We start from the raw sequence: 22,621 nt of genomic DNA, 5'->3' as shown, positions 1-22,621 counted from the left end.
TCAGGCTACTAAAATGCGTCGATCTCCTCATTGACGTGTATAAATACATTCACAATAGTATTGATATTGAAAAGACTGGTAAAGAGTGTGCCAAAAAGCGGGAATAATTTGTTCAGGTATATTCGAATTACTGTAGAAATTCGCAACAGTATTTATTGAAGATGAGAATAAAGATGAATAATCTTTAAATATTACCGTTAATTCAAGTGACCTACATATATATTATATATGGAAATGCAAGACTCGGTTAGAATGTCAGTCGTTTCGCCAGATCTTGAGTTAGTGCAATCTGATTACAACCACCGGAAATCCTTCTTATTTAAATTTTACTAAGCCGTAATTCAGTTTATTTTAAAATTTTTTTCACACTTCGATTTGATAAAATTCTTCAATTTCAAAAAGAACTATCACTTCAGGTTTTTCTGATTTTCAATTCAATTCGAAAAGAAAAGAACAAAAGGAGCTCTACAACTTTTTGCAACATAACAAGGACTCAAAACGTGTTATAGATTGCGAATAGATTTTTTTTTTATTAATTTGATTTATTGACAAACATTGTTAAATAAAATAAATGATATTCGAAATTATAAAAAGTAATTCGAAAATTGTGCATCCCTACTATGTAACCCAATAATTGCATTGTGATATAATTAATGGGGACGAAAGCTCAAGTGCGTTGATCTTGATATGAATTCTTAATTAAACAATCTAGGCCCGGCACAATATACATGCAAATACTGGAGTCGTTAGTTTCTTATCGCCTATTCCCATGGTATAATGAAATTTACAACTAACGCTCGGCTGTACTGCATATAAATTTGTGAGAACATTTTCAAAAAATAATAAAATCCTCCTTAAGGAGAATAGTTACAAAAGGTGATTACAAAGTGAGAGATTTTCTCTAAAACACAACTCCAGCTATGAAACTGGAGCTATTGTAGAGTCTTATACCAATGCGAAACTGGATTTGATTTAAATTATACTAGATAATATGACGCAGTTGGTGGGTTGAATAAAAGGCGGAATCGGACTAATGCCATCAGGGGAAAAATTGATAGTGTGCCAAAGAAAAGTAGATGTTGCCTTGCCTACATACATATAAATATGTTAATATTCAATTTCTATGTTTATTTTAAAGTTGAATGTTTCATTCTCATTTCTCTTTAAGTTGTAGCGAACTTCATATTATATACATTATGCCAACTGTAAAGCTTCTGCTTACTTGTTTGTGCAATTTGTATATTTGTGATTCTAATTAATTATCTGGGCTTATATACTTGTTGTTTGTAAACTGCAGTATGTTTTCTCTCTATCCTAGTTGTTCTGATCTGCACGGTAAGTGCAAGTGCCTTTGTGCATATATGCCACTGCATATCGTGTTTGAGCTTATTCATCAGCCAGGAGAGTAAAAGGACATACTGCGATAAGTAGTAATCAATAATGTAATTATTTATAAAGAAATAAACCATTTGCAACCAATTGGAATCATAACTTTTATTTGAAGCAAACCAAATGCGTTAAATTCGCCCCACTTGATCGACGACAGTAGAAAATAGAATTTCTTAGTGATTGGTTCAAAATAGTGTGGTATATTAGGTGGTCAGCCGAAAGCCTTTGATGCTAGCGCTGCGTACTTTAGTTTATTTAATAATTTGTTTATTATGTAAGCTTTAATAAAATAAAAAATAAAAAAAAAATTAATAAATAAATATTAGGTGGTCGAGATGCAGATTTGATAGCTGACATAAAGAAGGCCATTGAGTAATTATTCGCAGGAGTTACGTTTGTCATTTGTCGGCATTGCATCTGGGATAGCTATCATTCACGATATTTAAATAATAGATAAACAAAGATAATGAAAGGTGACACGAAAAATAATTACACTCTGACGATCAACGGACGAGCTTCCCTAAAATAAAGTTTTCGTAGAATAACGTTCTTTTAGATTACTGTTAATGTCTACATACATATTTTTTGAGCTTAGTCCAACTGGCTCCATTTGACTGTTATCGAAAATCAATAAATGCGGCTGTCATGCTATTTGGGTCGGTGCAGGATATATGTAGAAATACTCCGAGTGTACTATCTCCAAAATAAGCTGCTAACGAAATTCGTCCATTCTTAGGAATCGTTTTCACATTTCGTAGATAATGCTGCATATCGCACCAAATAAAACTATACCCGATGATCCAATAAGTGGTAAAGAAAAGGCGTGAAGTAATTAGAGTGTCTACTGATCGCGATTTTGTACCCCTCAAGTGGAATTGGGCAAAGTGAGAAATGATGATGTTTTCATAGTCACCTTTCCGAAATGTGGGACAACTTGGATGCAGGAAGCCGCTTGGTTGCTACTTAATAATTTGGACTATGAAGAGACGAGGAGAGTGCATTTGCTAAAGCGCAGCGTCTACATGGAATAGTTGAATTTTTGTATTTTGTGCAACTAAAAGAAGGTGAAGGTGAGTAAAGTGAATTTTCGATACAAAAAAAAAAAAAAAAAAAAAAAAAAAAAAAAAAAAAAAAAAAAAAAAAAAAAAAAAAAAAAAAAAAAAAAAAAAATTAACTGACTGTCTACTGACTTTGAGTCAGTACTGCGAGAAGAAATTAAAACGGTTTTATAAAGATTAAATAATTTTGTTGCAGATTTTTGAGTCGCGGCATATTTGGCAGCTACAACGATTAACTGTCTGAGAGAAATCAGCGTCGCATCAACGACTGGTCTGAACAATTTCTTAGCCAATTTATCGTTAGTAAATCTGATATTTTCGGCGATACCTAACGACTCCAAGGATGCCAATTAAAACGTAAAAAGTTGAACTGGAGGAGAATAAAAGATGGTTCCGACTCTAGCTTCATAGGATTCGTTCACTGTAGGTTGTAGTTCTTCAAAGAAACTCAGTTTAATTTATATTATGTTTCATTATTTGAAATATAAATATATGTACTACATATGTATATAACATAATTCTTTAAATAATATGTACAGTTCTATCCATTTTCTAGGAGATCATCGCACTGATGAGCAACTCCTAAGAAAACTGTACGTAAGTGGTTAGATCCTTGAGTATTTCTATAACGCCTATGGCGTCAATGCGACACGATGAAGAAAAATAAAGAACAGAGAAGAACCTGAAGATTCCTCTCTTTTTGTTAAAGGTTTTTCTAAAGACATTCAGTGTCGTTGTAATTTTAAAATATAACATTGCGTACTTAAAAAAAAGCATAGAAACTTGAACTGAATGTTTATTATCATTCGAAAGAACATTCTTTGGCATTAGAGATTACCTTTTTCAAATGTTGGTCGCGGATGGTCCATCAGGTTACTCCCATTTTCTATGACTCGTTCGAGCATTTCGACTGGTAACTGGCGAAAAACACGTGTGATATTTTGATACAAGGTCTGAATGGAAGATGGATTTTCCCCATTGGCTTTAGACTTTACACATCCTCGAAAGAAAAAGTCTAACGGTATGTTATCACACTATCTTTATGACCAATCAACCCGCCAAAAACGTGAAATTATCTGCTCACCGAAGTGTTCTCTCAATAAATCCATTGATTGTTGCCTTGTTTGGGAGAAGGCCGTCATTTTGTTGAAACCAATTATTAGATTAAAGTAGGTTTATTATTTTTAAATGTTACTTGTTAAGAGTAGATAAAACAATTTTTTTAGTGGTAAAGAGTGAGTCTGTTAGAAGTAATGGAATGGAATTGAAATCGTGACATATCCGGCGGAATGGTTCGTTTAACTCGAAATTTGTTTTAGAAAATTTTAAAAGTAAAGGTCTAAACTGCCTGGTAGAGCGAGCAGGAATGTTAAAATTAATATCAAATAAGAGAGATGGGCTACAGACTGACCCATTCATGAGTTTTACAAGAAATATTATACCAAGCATTTCCCTACGACTAGCGAGTGTAGGGAGATTTATAAGCTTTAAACGGTTAGTGTAAGGGGGAAGATTTAAACTGGAATCCCAATGCAAATGATTTAAGGCAAAAAGTAAAAATTGTTTTTGAACTCTATTTTCTCAGAATGATCTAGATAACAAGGATTCCAAACCACGGAAGCATACTCTAATATAGGCCTCACCAGAGATGTAAAAAGAATTTTTTTGGTAAGCGGATCTCTAAATTCTTTAGACCAACGTTTAACAAAACCAAGAGCACCTTTAGCTTTAAAACCCGTGGAAGATGCGTGAAGATGAAAATTGAGTTTGGGGTCCATAGTTACTCCTAGATCAACAAAACTGCATACTTGCTCCAACCTAAAGTTTTGTATTGCGTATGAAGTAGGGTCTACAGCTCTACGTGAAAAGCACATCGTTTTGCATTTTTTAAGGTTCAATGGCATGTCATTTCTAACACACCAAGAAACTAGGCTATTTAAGTCTGTTTGCAACTGAGATTTTTCGCTGTTTGAAACATACGTTTTAAAGAGTTTAACATCGTCAGCATGTAATAAAACTTTTGAAAACTTAACAGCAGATGATATGTCATTAATAAATAACAAGAACCGGTATGGGCCAAGACGGCTACCTTGAGGAACGCCTGAAGGAACATTGATTATGTCGGAAAGGGTATCGTTAAATATGACTTGTTGAATTCTATGACTAAGATAAGAAGCAACCCATTTTAAAAATATTGGTTCAAAACCAAGAAGATCAAGTTCATTCAAAAGAATTGAATGGTTTACTTTATCAAAAGCTTTAGTAAAATTTGTATATATAACATCAGAATTATTCTCCCTAAAGCCCGTTGATACATGTGATACAAAACCGTGCTGAGAACAAGAAAGGAGTGGACAAGTCCGGAATGTTATGTCTTCTGTTATAATTGCATCAAAAAGTTTAGGTATGGCTGATAACTTTGCTATTTCCCTATAATTTTCAATGGATGACCTAAATCCATTCATATGTAACGGAATTTAAAAGGATTTTTTCCATATAGATGGAAATATGCCTTGCTTAAGAGATGAGTTAAATAGTATTGTTAAGGGTTGGAATATATATTTGGCACATTTTTTAAGAAAGCATGAGGGAATCATATTGAATGATTGTGATAACATATTTAATTGATATAAAACGTCAGCATCGGAAATGGTAGGTGCATTAATGAATCATATTGAATGATTGTGATAACATATTTAATTGATATAAAACGTCAGCATCGGAAATGGTGGGTGCATTAATGACAGAAATCGGACGTAACTTGTGCTGATGCGGAACATTTTTTGAAGATTTTGGAGAGGAATTTATACTTGAAGAATTCAGCGAACATATTGGGAATGGTGTGATTGTCATTAGACATACTAGACTTATACTTCATCGCCGACGGAAGATTAGAAATCCTGCGTTTGGAGTTGACGAAATCATAGAACAATTTTGGATTACGTTTAATATATTTTTTTAATTTGTTTATATAATTATTATAATATATTTTGTTAAGTTCAGCAAATTGTCGACGCAATTTAGAATGTTTTGAATAGTCAGCAACTAAAGCAGCTTTTTTAAAAAGCTTAAAAGCACGAGATTTTCTATTTTTTAATTTACATAACTCTCTCGGTAACCATAAATTAGAACTCATTGTTTGAACAACAACACATTTCGGAACATGCTATATTTTTCAGATAAATTTAAAACAATTTCATTAAATTGGAAAGCACTAAATTCAATATTGCCACAGTAATCTGGCCAAGTTACTTCAGAAATTTCGTATTTAATCTTCTTAAAATTAGCTTTCGCAAAGTTGAACTGAGAACAAAAATATAGAAAGTGAATTTTCGTACGACGAATTTTGAACGACTTGTAATCAAGTCCTTCCATTATGAAATGTCAAACAATACTGAACAAAAATATCTAAACATCTTGACATGACTTATGCGTGATCTGACAAAAAGGGCTATTGAACAAGGTACATTTAAGTGGACCACCCGTAATTACTTCCCACTAAAAGCAAAAAAGTGCTGTAATAAATTTATCATTTGGCATTTTACCATATATGAAATTTTCATATTTTTTTCTGATTTTGCATATTTAGTTTTCTTTTAACATAATTTATATACTTATGTCCAATCTTTTGTTGGATAAAAAACTACACATAGTGTGCAGTAAAATCCAATCAGCCCCAAAAACAATTTCTGCTGGTGTGGCTTTTACATTTTCCTTGAATGCAGCTCGCAGTCCTAAGAGAACTGCAGGGAGTGCATCGTACCAACTATCGTTGTGGCAAAGAAGAGATGATTTGATTTGTCGATGAAAGCGTTCGATAAATCCGTTTGATTGTGGGTGATAACTCGTTGTTCGTTGATGTTTGAAACCGAGGAGGCCATCCTTGCTTCCTGAAAAGGTCTGACTGGAATTGTCCTCCAAGGTCGGTTGTTATTCGAAGTGGGACTCCAAAGTAGGAAATCCAAGTTTGCATGAGTGCATGTGCTACTCAGTCAACTGTGCCGTCAATAAGTGGTGCGGCTGCTGGATAGCGTGTGAATCGGTCGATTATTGTGAGACATTTGGTGTGTTCTTTTGAAAGCGGGGGTGTACCAAGTCTATGTGAATATGTTCAAATCGACGCGCAGGTGCCTGGAATGTTGCGGTGGGTGAAATTGTATGACGTGAAATTTTATTGCGTTGGCATTGAATGCATGCTTTGGTCCATGTGATGCAATCCTTGATTGATGGCCAAAATATCTTTTCGTGATAAGCGTCTTGTAGCTCGGCGACCAGGGTGTGAGACTGAATGAAGAGTCTCGAAGATTCGCCGTCTTAGTTGTTGTGCAACGAACGGACGTGCTGTACCTGTAGATATGTCGCAGTATATAAAAATGTCCGTGGTATTGCTGTTGATTTTACGTATCTCTAATGTTTTACCATTGATTTTAGGGCCTTCGAGTAGGGTGTTGAGTGGCGCGAGTAAGTTTGCTGCGTTCTTAATAAATTTGCCGTAAAATTTTATTGTACCAATAAAGTTGCGCAGCTTGGTGATTGTTGAAGGTCGAGGATAGCCGATGATGACTTTGACTCGTTCCGCAAGTGGTTTTATTCCATGGGCGGAAATTGTATGCCCTAGAAGGCGTTGTATGTTGCTGAAGGCGTTGAAAAACGATACGCAAATGTTGTTTGTGTTCTGCTGCGTTGGCAGATGCGACCAGTAGATCATCGATGTATGCGAAAACGAAAGGTAGATCTCGAGTTACCTCATCGATGAAGCGTTCAAAGGTCTGTGCTGCATTTCAGAGTCCGAAGGTCATAAGACCAAACGGTGTGATTATAGCCGTTTTGTGGACGTCTTCTTCAGCTGCAGGAATTTCATTGAAGGCACGAATTGGTCGATGGTTGAATAGAAAGATGCACCATGTAAATTTGCGGTGAAATCTTCTAAGCATCGAACTGGGTATCGATCTGGTATGGTACGTTCGTTGATACGACGGTAATCGCCGCATGGGCGCCATTCCCATTCTTTTTGGGCGCCAAATGTAGAGGTGATGACCAGGAGCTGTCTGAGGGTCTTGCAATCCCCAGACACGCGCATAGCTGCCGACGCTGAGGACATCATTTTAAATGCACCAGTCGACAAGCCCTATCAACGTCTAAAGACCACACTGATCGCTTGCTACTCGACTTGCTAAGTCTAGAGAAGTGAAAATTCTAAAAAAGTTTTTTTGTTCTTGAAAATTTGGCAATTTTTTTTAAATAAATAAAAAAAATAAATAGTCAAATTAATTAAAGTTTTCTTTTTAAGGAAAAAAAGAAGATGTCGAACTTCCAAAAAATGACGGTTTTACTTAAAAAACAATTATTTTATATAATTTATCGTGTTACATTCTTTTCGTGTATTTTTTTGAAAACTTCATTCAAAAACAAAATGAAAAAGAGGATCTCCAAAAGTCAATTTCTACAAAAGTTATGGCTATTTGAAAATAAAAAAGCCATTTTTGAAAAATTCATAACTTTTTTGAAGTTGGACAAAAAATTTTGAAAAAATTCTCAAAAATGTAGAAAAGGATGGATAAGTTTCAGAAAAATCTAAAGGGGTCAAAAATGGTCAATTTGGTATGGAATACCCCACATACATATATCTTTTTATTTATCTCATAGTTGATTTACAAATTAATAGTTTCTAGCATAAAAGTGCCTAAAAGCACGCCAGCTTTACAAAGGGCTTCAAATGTATAAGAACACTGAAAGCTTTTCGCTTATTCACCACGCTTCGATCATCCAATATTTAAAGCGTATAATTAGTTACCCAAGTATTTATTTAAAATCGCCCTTCCTGAAATGCTTAGAATATTTAAGCAGCGCTGCTATGTAAACAACTCAAGCTGAAACAACATTTGAGGCTAAAAGTAAGTATTTTAAGATAATTACCAGCAGTTGCTTGAAAGCATTGTCTGTATAATGTTCTTTAAATTATCAGGTCTTCGCACAAAAATCCGTAGAAAACACACCCTTCTTCAAGTGTTATTGATCTGCGTTATTTTGATAAGTATTTATCAGCTTTATACCCATCGAAATGGAGCTCAAGAAACGCAGTCGAAGGCGGATAGTGGAGGGCGAGCGGAGTGGCGAGATTGGCACGACTATGTCGCTATAGCACGCGATGCCGAGCGGGAGGGTATAGGTGAGCAAGGTCGGCCGGCAGCCTTACCAAGAGGCTATGACAACGAAACAGTCGCTGCAAGTTGGCAAGTTTACGGCTTCAATGCTTTGTTATCTGAACAAATTTCAGTTGAGCGAGCGGTGCCCGATTTCCGTCACTCGCGGTAAGCATATTAGTCATAGTACGTTTAGTTAAGTAAGCTTGTAATTTTTTTTATGTAACAGTTGCCTCAGCATGACCTACCACAAAGTGCTACCCAAAACGAGTATAATTATAGTGCATCGCAACGAACACCCATCGGTGCTGCAGCGCACGCTGCACAGCCTTTGGAACCGGACACCGCATGAGCTGTTGCACGAGCTCATTTTAGTGGACGATTTCAGCACATCTCCACCCTTCGAGAACTCGCTAGAGCAGAAATTGTTGACAAAATTTGGTACGAAACTGAAAATACTGAAACTAACGGTACATCAGGGATTAATAAGAGCGCGTGTTGCCGGTGCGCGTTTGGCGACCGGAGAAGCATTGGTATTCCTTGACGCGCATGTAGAGGCCACACACAATTGGTTGCCGCCCTTATTGCAACCGATTGTGGACAATCCACAAGCCACTACTACGCCGAATATAGACATAATTGATTACGACACTTTCGAGTATATAGAAGGCACACCTGCACGGGGGGGATTCGATTGGAATTTCGTTTACGTAGAATTACCACTGCTACCTGAAGAGCAGGCGGCACTTCCAGCCCCACACAATACTCCAGTTATGAATGGTGGACTCTTTGCCATAGGTGCGAAGTTCTTCTGGCATTTAGGTGCTTACGACGAGGCTTTGGAAGTATGGGGGGGAGAGCAATTCGAACTAAGTTTTAAGATTTGGATGTGCGGCGGTCGTTTATTGGAAGTTCCCTGTTCGCGATTCGGCCATCTCTATCGCGACGGAAAGTTTGACGTCAAATACACTAATGGTACGGACGATTATCAGGGGAAGGTATACAACACATACTTTTTGTTTTTCATAAAATTAACGCTAAATATTTTACTATCGCAGAATTTCAAGCGCGTCGCATTAGTTTGGTTGGATGAATATCAAGAGGTACTTTATAAGCACAATCCCGAGCTCGTCCAAATTGATGTGGATGATGTAAGCAAAAGACGCGCTTTACGTCAACGACTTCAATGCAAGTCCTTTAAGTGGTTTCTATACACCATAGCTCCAGATTTTGTTAGGAAGTATCCACCATTCGCAATACCTGATTATGCATCTGGTGCCATACAAAGCGTTGCCGCGCCCCAACTCTGCTTAGATCTAATGCAGCTTCCAGTGGAGAATCCGATAGGTGTTCTACGACCCTGCTCATCGAATCTCAAACACCCAATTGACTCACAAAACTGGCAACTCACTTTTCATCGTGATCTGCAACAGGCAAACGATAATTGTCTGCAAGTACAATCTAATGAACCGAATGCTTTCATTTCTCTGTGGCCATGTCATTACGAAGGGGGTAATCAGTTTTGGTATTATGACCACCAATCACAGCTACTGATGCAAGGCGAGCCCTGGACGGAGCGCAGATGTTTGGAGGCGAATGTTAAAACTCGACGGTTATACATGAATATCTGTGATTCCAGTAATGTAAATATGAAATGGAACTTTGGTTTTGTGAATCAGTCGTTGCTTGATAACTTTTTTGAGGGATTACAAGCGAATGATGCAATGAAATAGTAAACTCCTCAATGAATAAATATCGATATACAGTAGTAAGCAAACACATAACTGTTACTGATCATTTTTGACATTATGAATTTAAACACTTTTGACAAAAAGTTGTTTTTGGACTGCTTACACAAGAGACTTATATAGTAATTCTTATTGAAGGAAGACTTGAGTATACCGTCCCAGGATTTCGGGAATAAAATGGCAATGGTCGGATAGAGGAGATTCTCCAGATCAAGAATATATATATAGCCGCAGGAAGCTTATAGTTTTTCGAGCTTTTCGGTTGAAAATTACCCCTATTCGAAGTACGTATTTTCTCGATATAAAATTAATCTTGCACATTTATTTTACATTGTATAGTACAAGTACAAAGAAATTTTTAATTCAATATTTAACTTATTGTTAAAATTTATTTACCTAACAATAACCTAACACCGGGGTGCATCAAATTTTTTTCGCGTAGAACTCCTTATTTTAATTTGGTAGCACTGAATGCACTGCTTGTCACTATTTGACAGTTTGTAACTCATTTGTTATTCTTAAATAATCAGAATTCAACAATAAGATAAATGTATAATAAAAGCTATTTATGCACTATATTATATAAAATAAATGTGTACAAACGAATTAGTGAAGTGTTAGTAAATATAAAAATTCCAAATATAACTGCAAAATTAATTTTATATCTGGAAAAAACGTACCTCAAATAATGGTAATTTTCAACTTTTTAAACGCGACATCCGACCATACCTATGTTATTCCCGAAATCCTGTGGCCTTGGAAGGACTTTAATAAAGCGCAACTAATAACGGATGTACTGAAAACTTTCGGATGAAGATGACGCCTTTAAATCTGAGTGTACAAATGGCTTTTGAGTAGTATGCCAAGACACAAAGCGGTTGGAGTGTTTTATTAGCCACCGCGTCGTTTCGATTGCGTAGTCGGATACATCAAATCACAATGAAAGCTGAGGATTGGAGCTGGCATGTGCTAGCAGCGTACATTGAGCTGGATCATCTTTACAAGCTTCGAAATGTTTAATATTCCGCTTGGTTCGCTTGTTACTGCAGTTATCAAATAAAGGGAATTGATCGTAAATGTTGAAGTGGATTTTTTTAAAATTCTTTAACTAAAGATGTTACCGGATGTTAGAAAATTGTAATTTTGGTATGTGGCTGCCAGCGTAAATATTACGCCGATTTTATTTACTTTAATATGAGGAAAAAGGTTGAAATAATATATGTACATATATATATATATGTATATATATATGCGAGTTGTGTTATGTATATATATATGCGAGTTTGTTATCCATTGTTCGCTCGGGAACCCGAAGAAAGACATTAGAGTACTGAGGGTGTTGTTCAGTAATATTCCTTAATGTGGTTCAGGCAGTCGATGAAGTGTGGCATGAAGACCTTTATATAAAATTGAAACATTATACCATTCCGAATTGCATAAAAATTGGACTCTTATTTAAAAAAAAATTTTTAATTTAAAAAATAGGCAATTTACGGTGAAATTAGCTGGCATCATATTGGACAAAAAATTTAAGCATGTTCAATTTTCACTAAGATCTAAATCAAATAACATTTCGGTACTATAAACAAATAACGTAACAAAGGACACAGGTATATCAAGCAAAATAATTAGTATGATAATGAGAGCAGAAAATTATAATGGCTTTTTAATACAATTTAAACTAAGCTTTGACTACAACGCGGTCATTAAGCTGATATGGATACATAGTATGAAACCTGTACAACTAATATTTATGTAACACAGACGTTCTATGCAGAAACCCTTAGACCGATAACGGACTCCCCATGATAAATTCGTGACATATTCAGAAAGATTGTATGCCATTCCCTTGCTAAAAAATACATAGATAACAGCATAAAAAAATGAACTTAAACTCCGGGAACTTCCCAATCCATTAGCTAATGCCTTTCTGTAAACCTGTTGTCAAATACATATGTACTATATAATATATCTACTAAAAAAATCGTAATTTGATTTTGTCAGAAATAAATCTCGAGTAGCATCTGCATCTCTTTATAAAATGGTTGACGTTTTTTATTTAATAAAATAAAATAATTACGTAAAAATATGTTACCGTTATATATCGGTATTTCAACATAAAGTAAACTATTTATTTTTTTACTCGTGCAACATATCGCTATAATAGTTTTGTTCGCCTAAAGCATGTTCATAATATAGAGTTAAATATATAGAAATGATCAGGGCGACGAGACAAGTTGAAATCCGCACATCTCTCTGTCCATCTGTCTCTCTGTCTGGGCAAGCTTTAAAAAATGAGATATTGTATGACACGTCTTCCTTGGCATAGAGCCACTGCCACTAAGACAGTAGCAAGGGGCATCATTGGGCTAAACATTTAGAAAAAAATGGGAGTTGCCCCGTGCGAATCCACATTTGATCGTCAAAATTTTTGTAGCCAAATCTTAGAGTGGATTAAAAAGCCCAATCAAACGGAGTGGATAAACAGTTAGAAAGTCGAAAAAAGACGAATTTTCCAAAATTTTTTCTGAGAAATATTAAAAATTTTTTTATTCAAAAAATTGTACACATATTATGCTGTCTTTTATCTGTAGTTAAAGACTTAGTATTAGTAAAAATATTTATTAGGAAAGGAACTTAGCTACAGGAGCTCTTGTGAAAAAAAAAAAAGACGTTTTGCGGAGACCATTTTATCTCTGAAGTAGATCCACCGAAATTAAAAAACCAAACACATTTCATTTAAGTAATGTTAAATCTAGTAAATAATCGAATTAAAAAGCATTTTTTTGACAAAATGGCGGCTTCTAAAAAAAGTTATCCTTTACCAAAATTTCGCCCTTGAATCGTTTATAAAAAAATATTTATCGGTCGGAAAAAAATCTTCCCTCTACTAAATAAAAATATATTTCGGAAGCTCGTGTTAAAATTTGAGACTAATCGATTTAGTCATCTTCGGATAATGTTGGTCACCGACTTCCAAAACACCATTTCAAGATAAACGCGTTAAAAGTTTGGAATACTCCCTGAAATCCCTTTTCAAATTTTTCGCGTACTTCCAAAATATTCACCTGAACGATACGAAATTTTCTAGTGTATCCTTAAATATGCATATGTACATTAAGAAAATAAAATAAAAAAATCGATGTTTTTAAAATTCTAACGTATATAGCCCCTTGAGTGGGAGAGAAACGTTCTATTCTAAGTTTAGGAGGCAGGTCGTCAAAATTCAGTGATATAGAAAGACAATCACAATGCTAATTGGTTCCCCATTTGCGTAGTTCAGCACTAATTTCAGAGTGCGCGGGAAACGTTTTTTTTTTAAGTAAAGCGACGTTCAAGTTAGTAAGTCATCCATATAAAAGTCTGAGCTTAAGTTCGATGAAGTGCCTTTACAGCAAATTGCAATGCTGAAGCACGGACTGGATCTGCTGAATATGAACGCCAGATTATGCATTGATAATCCGTGTCCTCTTTGGCGACATAAAACTGACAGTATATCTTTTCGATGGCGGCCATGATCCCAAAATGGTGAGTGCAAAAGCTAATTAAAATAGAAATAGTTTTTTTCGATTATCGAAGTGTGGTGCACTAAGAACTCATTCCGATCGGCCAAACTGTCAATAAGGAATACTATTTGAATGTTATACGTCGTTTTCGCAAAAAGGCCGGAATTATATACTATACATTTACTATATATTTACTTTAACAATTTTGAATTCTTTCTCAACATTTTTAATATAAAGTTTTTCCAGCACTTGAAGAAGTTTTCCGGGCTTTGATTCTTGCAAGTAGCAAGGGTATAAAATGTAGGGCTATACATGTACTTAGTCCTTTTTTCTGTTTTCTTTATATACATTTTAAACTAAGAAAGCTGTGTGTTGTTTCCTAAGTGATTTGTTACTTTTCTGCCAAATATTCTCAATTTGTAAATATAATAATGCAGAGTAACCATTGTGGCCGGAGAAACATCCGAAAACGAAATAGCTTCCGGTGATAATTTGTTCGTAGTAGCCTGAAAAAAAGATAATTTATTTGATAATATTATGTGGTTTCAGTTTTCAAGCCAACTTATTTACATTGATTTCATAAAAGGAGTGAGTCACAAACCATTCCTCCTTTTCCGGCGACAACTCTGTTAGAAAATGTTCAGGAGGGAAAGGTATAAAGCGCTGACGTCCCATAGCGTCTCGACTGTCACCATCAACCACGCCTAAGTTTTTTAGACATTTGCCCATTTCCTCATTGGCGTAAGCGCTATCGTTCGGATTACAAAGGCTTGAGTTAGTGAAACCCTTGACGACAAGTCGCCGCAAGGCCTCGTGGCTGAGCACTATGCCGCCATGCATATAAGTCTACGAGAAAGATAATGAAAAACTCAAACAGGTTAGGCCTTTTGAATTTAAAGATGTAAGTTACTTACCTGATTATCGTTATCCCACATCTTGCAGCCAAAGTTAATGGGTTCATTGGGGGTGTAAGGTTTCAGCATTTTGCGTAAATTTTCCAAAACTACATAGCTGCCAATGATAACATTAATATTATTATGAAACTAAGTATGTAAAATTAATAATTTTGTTAAAAACTATAAATTGCACTTGGATTATATGAACTCGCTTGAATACAGTTAAAAGAATTGCCCGCATAAACTACGCACATTTGCTCTTTTCGTTTAGGGGCTTATTCGGAGACAACTTCGAAAACGGTTTGGCGCTTCTCTTTCACTTTTTTAACGGTTTTATTTTTTTTTTAATTTAAGATTAATGTTCGTGTCCGCGCATAAGTAAAAATTATGCTGTCGCTGATTTCACTAAGCTATCGAAATGGTAGATTGAAAATGTAGAGTAGAACTTTTGGTGTACATTTTTTTCACGAAGACTATATGCATATGACAACGATAAATATTCCTTTTAGTTTTAAACATCTTCCAAAATTAAAAACTATTTTTCCTATATATAAAAATTAATCGCAAAATGTTTTGCTAAGCGCATAGCTCAACAACGCCTGAACCGATTTGGCCAATTCTTTTTTCTAAATGTTCGTTGAAGTTCAAAGATGGTTTTTAAAAAAAAAAAAATCGAATAAATGCCGGAAAACCGCTAAAAACAGCCTTTTTCTTTTTGCCATACAAAAGAGTGAATCTTTGTTTGTTAGCTATGTGTGTTTCACACAAAGTGATCAATTACAGATTGAAATTTGTTACGATGTCACGAAGAGGACGCGCTAATATCGCTCGGCGTCGTTTTTGGTGTCAATATATAGTACATTGGCAGCCCAATGCACACGACCGAGTACTCCCAGGATGCGATGACATACGTGCGGGATGATGGATCGCGGTGAATCAGCAAGCGATCTCACAATGTCACAGCACGACTTTTCAAACAACAGTTACAATGTTTGATGGACGTATATGTGGTGTTGTTAGATGCTAGGTGTACTCTGTTGAGTGAGAGGAAATTTCTGACGCAGAGAAATATCCAGTATTATACGAAGTGATCAATGTGGTTCATGGACCTTGCGGACACCACAATCCCACTTCGGTTTGTATGTCTGACAATAAATGCGCGAAACACTATACATGTGCTTTTGTTTCCGAAACACAAACTAGAAATGATGGGTATCCATTGTATCGGCATCGCTCACCAGACGGCAATGGCATAGCATTCAGCATTCACTTTAGAAGAGTGAATATCGAAGTTGGCAACACATGGATCGTACTATATATTAATTCACATTCGAAACGCATATTAATGTTGAGTGTTGCAGTTTGGTGTAATCGATAAAATACGTTTGTAAGTACGGCGCCAAAGGAAGCAATATGGCGGTTATTGGTCTTGAACGATACGGTCGATACATGAACTGCAATWAAGCGCTTTGTAGAATATTTACTTTTGCAATTCATGAACGCTTCCCGACCGTTGTGCGTCTCGCAGTTAATTTGGAGAATGGCCAAAGAGTGTATTTCAACCCAGAGAATACAGTACAGCCAGTGGAAACACCGCCAGCAACAAAATTATCATTTATGAGTTTTTGCTCAACTTTCGTCAGTGATCCGTTTGCAAGAACATCGCTCTATTAGGAAATACCTTGATACGGATATTATACATAGAATGAATCGTCGAAGAAATAGTTACGCAGAAAGCAAGGCCAACCAGTAGATGGACATCTGGGTGTGTTATCAACAAATGCCTTAGAACGAATTTACACAATCCACCCGAAAAACTACGATTGTCTCTACCTTCTGTTGTTATTGATTAATGTAAGCCAGCAATTGCTGGAACATGTTAATCACTGGAATGTACTTTTCGCGATAATAATTTCGCCATAACAGCCTTCAAACCAGCGTCTATTATGGGATACGAACAAAAATGACATTGCCGAAGACATCGGAGACATTAGAAATGGGTCAATTCCGGTTATTCTTCCGGTGGTTTGATATCAATACCAACCGCCGTTTATCAATTCGCGAAAGATGAACTCATCACGAATGCTCGGACATTGGCCAAATTATTGTAACTACGATTCCTTGAGTGCACGAGCAATTTTAGCTGCCAAAAATAGCGATGTTGTTGACTAAAACTGGAAGATTCTAAGTCAAATTCCGGGAGACTTGCGCTCATACAAATCGATCGATCGACTTGACAATGAAGGGGACGCCGTGAATTATGCAGTACCATTTCTAAATTCTTTTGAGAGGATTGGTATGTGGCGTGCTGACGAGTTGGAAAACCATCTTTTCCGTACACCTGAACAGAAACAAAAAATGTTGTTTATCAAGCTGCGTTACATTGAAAAAAAAAGGTAAATTTAACTTTATTTACATTTCGAAACACATAGTTTCACGTAAGACAACGGCTGCGGTGTCAGCTAGTTTAGAATAATTTTCATTACTTCGTGATTTCTATTTTAAAGAAATGATGTAAAGTGTAATTTCTTTCGCGATACGTAAAAAACGATCTTTTTCGATTTATGTGTTTCTCTTACTTGTTATCGTATACCATCAGTAGCCAATCGATGTCATTGGCATAATATTGATGCACATGAAATAAGCTGACCTTCATGGTGTCCCAACGATCTCGATATTTAACCAGCAACGGTTCCAGTACGGCATGTGCATCATTGCTCACGAATAAATAACGATCACAATTCTTAATCCAAGTGGCTTGGCCGTGAACGGCAATATAGTTATTTCCATACTCATTGGTGAAGATTAGGCAAAATATGCGAGTTCGGGTGATATTTGAAACCTCTGCTATACGGATATATTCGTTTACATTAGACTTAGGGTTAAGTAAGCGCGTAAAATCGGTTTGAAAGAAATTAAAGTACAGCAAAAATATTAGCAAAAGTTTCACTGAAATCTTTACGCTTTCGTAGAAGTCTATGAAATACGACCTCCATTTGGATTCCCGCGTCGAGCGCTCTTTTTCCATTTCTAACACACGCGGCTTCACTTAAAGTAATGATGTCTGTGTTCTCATTGTTAGCGAAAATTGCCGTTGAGTGAATATAAACTCATGGATCGTGGTCTTGCCAACAAGACGATTTCCTTATCGGAAATGTTTTGGATAAATCTACACGTAATGGTGTGGTGTACATATGTTCCACTTTCTGTACACCAAACCAAGAGCAATTGATGCATTTGTATCGGTATACCATATATATTTTACAACTTGGTATATGCACTTGTGTTCATATAATTCAGTCAGGCAGTACTATTTGAAAATATTAAAAAAAAAACGAATATTTTTATGTAACATCCTTGACATTACACGAAAAAGCTTTTAAGTATTTTCATTTCGGAGAGTTGTTATCAACTTTCCATTTCTTTCAAATAAAAGTGTGTTCACATCATCGAGTCATTTTGTTTGCAAAGGGTGATTTGTTCTTTTTACTAAATACAGTTATTTTTAACAAAACTTATAGTCACCGTCGCCATTTGCAAGAATAAAAGCTCTGCTTCATGTGAAAAAATGTTATATGACAATAGTAAGACATTTTTTTAGTGGTTTCGCGTGGTAAAATTGATAACGCTTTTGATTTTATGAAAATATAAGACTTTAGAAATTTTGCCACGTAAAAGGCCCGCTCAAACGATAGAATATAGACCTTGGATATACCGAGCAAATAGGAATCGGAATTATAGGAGTATCATGGGGTACAAATATCAGTGCAAACTGTACGAAGACGACTGCAAGAAAATTCATTGAATGGCCGTTGAGCAAGACGAAAATCTAACGTTTCGAGAAAATATATTGAAGCGAAAACCGTTTGGTAAAAACCATCTCTGGAAGGGCTCTGAATTTTGGACTTTGGTAGTTTGAAGTGACGAATACAAATTTAACGTATTCGGCTATAACGGAAAACCATATGTAAGAACTTGAAAACTTAACCCCAAGTACACTAAAAAAAACTGTGAAAGTGTGTGTTTGGTAACCGGTAATTGACCAGCCAAAAGCCCGGACCTGAATCCAATATAAAATCTATGACTAATTATAAAGGCGATTTCACTTGGGAGGGTTGAGCGGTTTCAGTTCTTACAGAAGTTGTATTTTTTACGCTACATCAGTCCGAGTTGCCTCTCGGCCTCTCCACGGTCTTCGTGTACAGTCTCTAATACGATTGATATATTTTTTTCACTAGGTGGACGTGGTCTATTCGGCCGAATATTATCCAATGATTAATATTAATGAATGCTGGGTAATGGTATTGTGAATAGTACGCTCAGTAGACCGAATAGGTTGACCATAAGTTGAAAGAAGCGCGCGAAACACATTCTTTACAGAACGTAAATTTTCGTTATAAAATTGAACGATTTGTTAACGATGTTAAGGCGTTAGTGTTTCCTTGATGAAATGCCAAACAATGCTGAACAAAAATAATATAACATCTTGTCACGACTCACGCCTGATCTGTCGATCAGAGCCGCGACTTAATTATGTGAGCACAAGCGTACCTATATGTCTGAATACTATATACATAAGTATACAAATATTTTTTGTTTTTACGAGGAGGACGATCGAAAGCCTGAACCTAATGTCAGTGTGGAATTTTAATGAGTGACACTCATGCGTACGTGATGGTCAAAATGCATTCAGTTTCAAGTTGCATTTACTTGGCCCCACCTCTGTTGGTCTGATAACCCCCCTCGTACATTGTTCGTCGTCTACCCTTCCCGTCACATCAATGTTTGCTTGTGTGAGTCGTGGTTGTCCGTTACATTTAACAGCTCTCTTGCCGCTGTTCACTGATACGTTAGATGTTAGATGGTTTTCCAATTCTCTACCGATTCGACTATTTGGCTTACCAAGTTATCGGGAGTTGGGTCTACACCGAACGCATTTTTTAAGTGTTGCCTCTCAAGATTATATTTTGAGCAATAGAAGAATGTGTGTTCCACATTTTCGACGGTATCGTCTCTGCAATAGTCACATGTGTCGTTATTTTCGTGCCCAAATCATTTCAAATATGCTTTGAAGCAACCAGGTTAGGTGGAAATCTACCTCACCGTGTGGTCTATTTAACCATGGTTCGACGTTGAGAATCAGTCGGAATGTCCACCGCCCGTTTTCGCTCTCTGCCCTTGCTATTTCTTTCGATGTACTGTGCGGTACCCTGTCATTTGTCCAGCATTGAATCTCCTTGGCCAGGAGGTCTAAAGGGTGTAAGCCCGCAATAACCTACACTGTGCGGAACGCAGAACATACTCTTGGCGAGGAAGTGGCATATATCGAAAAAAGGAAACGGGAATATGATTTCACTTCTAGGGCTTTTCCCCATATTTGGACGCTGAACATCGCGACTGACGTTAGTACACCAGCTAATAGTCGTCTTCAATTTTGCTTTCGCCCACGAGTATTGAGCGTTAGCTGGATCAAGGCTCTGCACACTTTTGTAGCTTTTTCGCATGTGTACGCTAAGTGTTCCTTAAAGGACATCCTTGCATCAAGGATAATTCCCAAGTATTTAATTGCCGGTTATGTCGTGATGCTTGCATTCTTTGTATTGAACGTGGCAATTTCGCGGACTTTTCTTCCAGTAACGAGTACCGCGTCTTTCTTGCTCTCCGCTAGGTTCAGTCCGTTAGTTTCGAGCCAATCGCTCATTAAGGCTATTTTTCTGTTGCTTATCGAAACTATATCGTGTATGTGTTTTGCTATAACCAACACAGCGTTATCGCCTCCGAACCCCATAATATGAACGTTTTCGGGTACTTTTAGTCCATCGTATATAACGTTCCATAGTAGCGGCCCAAGTACAGATCCTTGGGGTACTCCTCCAGAGACTTTATATATTTTATAGCCTCCGCATGTGTTTTAGCTCAAAGTTATTTCCTCGAAATAGCTTACTATTAAGTTCTAAATGTAAAGAGGCACGGAGAAGTTTTATGTGCACTCAATATACTGTGCCAGGATGCCGAGTTAAAGGCATTTTTTACATCCAGGGTCACAACCATACAGTACTGTATTGTGCCTCCTTTCCATCTTTTCCCGCTTGTAGCCATTTCAGCCAGGGTCTTTACTAGGTTTACAGTTGCAATTGTGGATCTTGCCTTCCTGAATCCGAATTGGTTGGGTGATAACCCACCGGCATCGTCGATTGCCTTATTTAGCCGTTGGGATATGATCCGCTCCAGATCCTTTCCAGCGGAGTCTAACATGCAAAGGGGCCGGAAGTGGGACGGTTCTGCCATTGGCTTGTTAGGATTCGGTATTATAATATTAGGTTTTGGCTTTTCCATATGGTGGGAAAGCGGCCGGCCTGGGTGCACGTATTATACTTAGTTCGAAAGGGGTCTATGTTTCTAGCAATCGCCGGGGCTTTAGATGGGTTTAACCATTTGCATGCTTTTCGGACTTCTTCATTCGCAACAGCCGGAATAATCTGGGTTTGTGGTACTCTCACGATCTCCTGATAGAGTTCGGGTCGGATAGGGAAGAGGACCGAAACTATTTCTCAATTGTTGACGGGTGGAACACGTGAATATCGTTAAAATAATGGAAATATTTGAGTTCTATCATCATATCAGCACTTTCGATTGTCCAGTCCATTACTCAAAAACCCATTTCAAAACATTTAAATAATCCTGAACATTACTTTACAAAAAATTTCAGAGATCGCATTTCCAGCAGCTATTTCTGAAGCGGTTGGCTACTGTACATGAAATCGTGGTCGAATTGCGGTGAGACGGCGCAAGTTGCGTTCAAGTTAGGATTGACGATCAGAATGGTTTTACTATGTGTTTGGTGGGGTTGACAACAAATCTTTTATGATGAGCTGTCCCCCTACAGACAAACTTTTAATTTGGAACTGTACTGTAAATAATTGTAATTTAGTTAACCATTTAGAAACTCGTAATAACATTAACCGAAATCTCTAATAGCCCTCTCGGTTAACGTATGATTTAACAGATAGTTTACACGCAGTGTAGCAAATGTTAGTGAATTGAATTGTTTAATAATTCTTCACCTAAAGCAGAGAATTGCGCTCCTCTGGCAAACCATACATAACGTACATAAATACCATATGTACATATATGTATACATAAGTATGCTTCTTTTATAGAAAGGAGTAGCAAATCTTTTGAGAATAATATTTACCACCTCCACCTATAAAAAAATTTTATAAGCAGATATTTGAATAGTGGAACGTGCGGTATGTATGTTTATATGCTATGTGGACTGGTTTACCATTCACAAACTCTTATCGCCCGTAACATTCGCCGATTCGATCATATATATTTACATACCCACGTAAGCGGATATGTACATATGTATACTATAATTGAATTGATAAATTTGTTTAGCGAATAAAATCGTGGGCACTGAAGCTGATATATGTTTTTATAATTAGCACATTCAAAGCTACGAACCTAGTCTTAAACTCTTCTTAGAAATATTTTTGCTTCGTTTATTATTTGCCGCCATCCACATTTCATTCAAAGCTTTGGTATATGACATGGACGCAACCCTGTAGGTAAATATCTATGTTACAAATTTAAGGACTAATAGTTTGTTTCTAACTTTATATTTATGTTTATATCTGTCTATGAACACATCGACTAAAATATTAAATAGTGCATTCTTAGTTATGACATTTTGTAGGTTTTCGGTTTCCGCCATTTTGTGGGCGTGGCAGTGGGCCGATTTTGCCCATCTTCGAACTTAACCTTCTTATGGAGCCAAGAAATACGAGTACCAAGTTTCATCATGATATCTCAATTTTTACTCAAGTTACAGCTTGCACGGACGGACGGACAGACAGACATCCGGATTTCAACTCTACT

The 22,621-nt window shown here is 36.5% G+C and overlaps 2 protein-coding genes and 1 pseudogene across 2 annotated transcripts in view; 2 read left to right on the top strand and 1 right to left on the bottom strand.

The window, feature by feature from the left end:
• Positions 1 to 807: 807 nt before the first annotated feature.
• Positions 808 to 2,779, top strand: LOC108968983 (annotated as a pseudogene).
• Positions 2,780 to 8,444: 5,665 nt separating this feature from the next.
• LOC108968988 (N-acetylgalactosaminyltransferase 4) lies at positions 8,445 to 10,374 on the top strand. The gene is made up of 3 exons (XM_018933410.1): positions 8,445 to 8,758; positions 8,820 to 9,588; positions 9,649 to 10,374. The coding sequence occupies exons 2-3, from the start codon at positions 8,830 to 8,832 to the stop codon at positions 10,321 to 10,323; spliced, it is 1,434 nt and encodes a 477-aa protein (XP_018788955.1). The 5' UTR covers positions 8,445 to 8,758; positions 8,820 to 8,829; the 3' UTR covers positions 10,324 to 10,374.
• A 3,635-nt stretch (positions 10,375 to 14,009) lies between these two features.
• LOC108968982 (glycoprotein-N-acetylgalactosamine 3-beta-galactosyltransferase 1-like) overlaps positions 14,010 to 22,621 on the bottom strand; it is a 19,054-nt gene continuing 10,442 nt past the window's right edge. Inside the window, exons 3-5 of the mRNA XM_018933405.1 lie at positions 14,759 to 14,855; positions 14,415 to 14,690; positions 14,010 to 14,350 (exon numbers count right to left, since the gene is read on the bottom strand). Of these exons, the coding sequence (XP_018788950.1) occupies positions 14,201 to 14,350; positions 14,415 to 14,690; positions 14,759 to 14,855 (523 nt within the window). The 3' untranslated portion in view covers positions 14,010 to 14,200. The remainder of the gene's footprint in view (positions 14,351 to 14,414; positions 14,691 to 14,758; positions 14,856 to 22,621) is intronic.

The sequence above is a fragment of the Bactrocera latifrons genome, unplaced genomic scaffold, assembly GCF_001853355.1.
Source record: "Bactrocera latifrons isolate USDA-ARS-PBARC rearing strain unplaced genomic scaffold, ASM185335v1 scaffold_236, whole genome shotgun sequence".
Classification (NCBI taxonomy): domain Eukaryota; kingdom Metazoa; phylum Arthropoda; class Insecta; order Diptera; family Tephritidae; genus Bactrocera; species Bactrocera latifrons.
The sequence above is the reverse complement of the archived record's forward strand: the minus strand, read 5'-3'. Positions and strand labels throughout refer to the sequence as shown.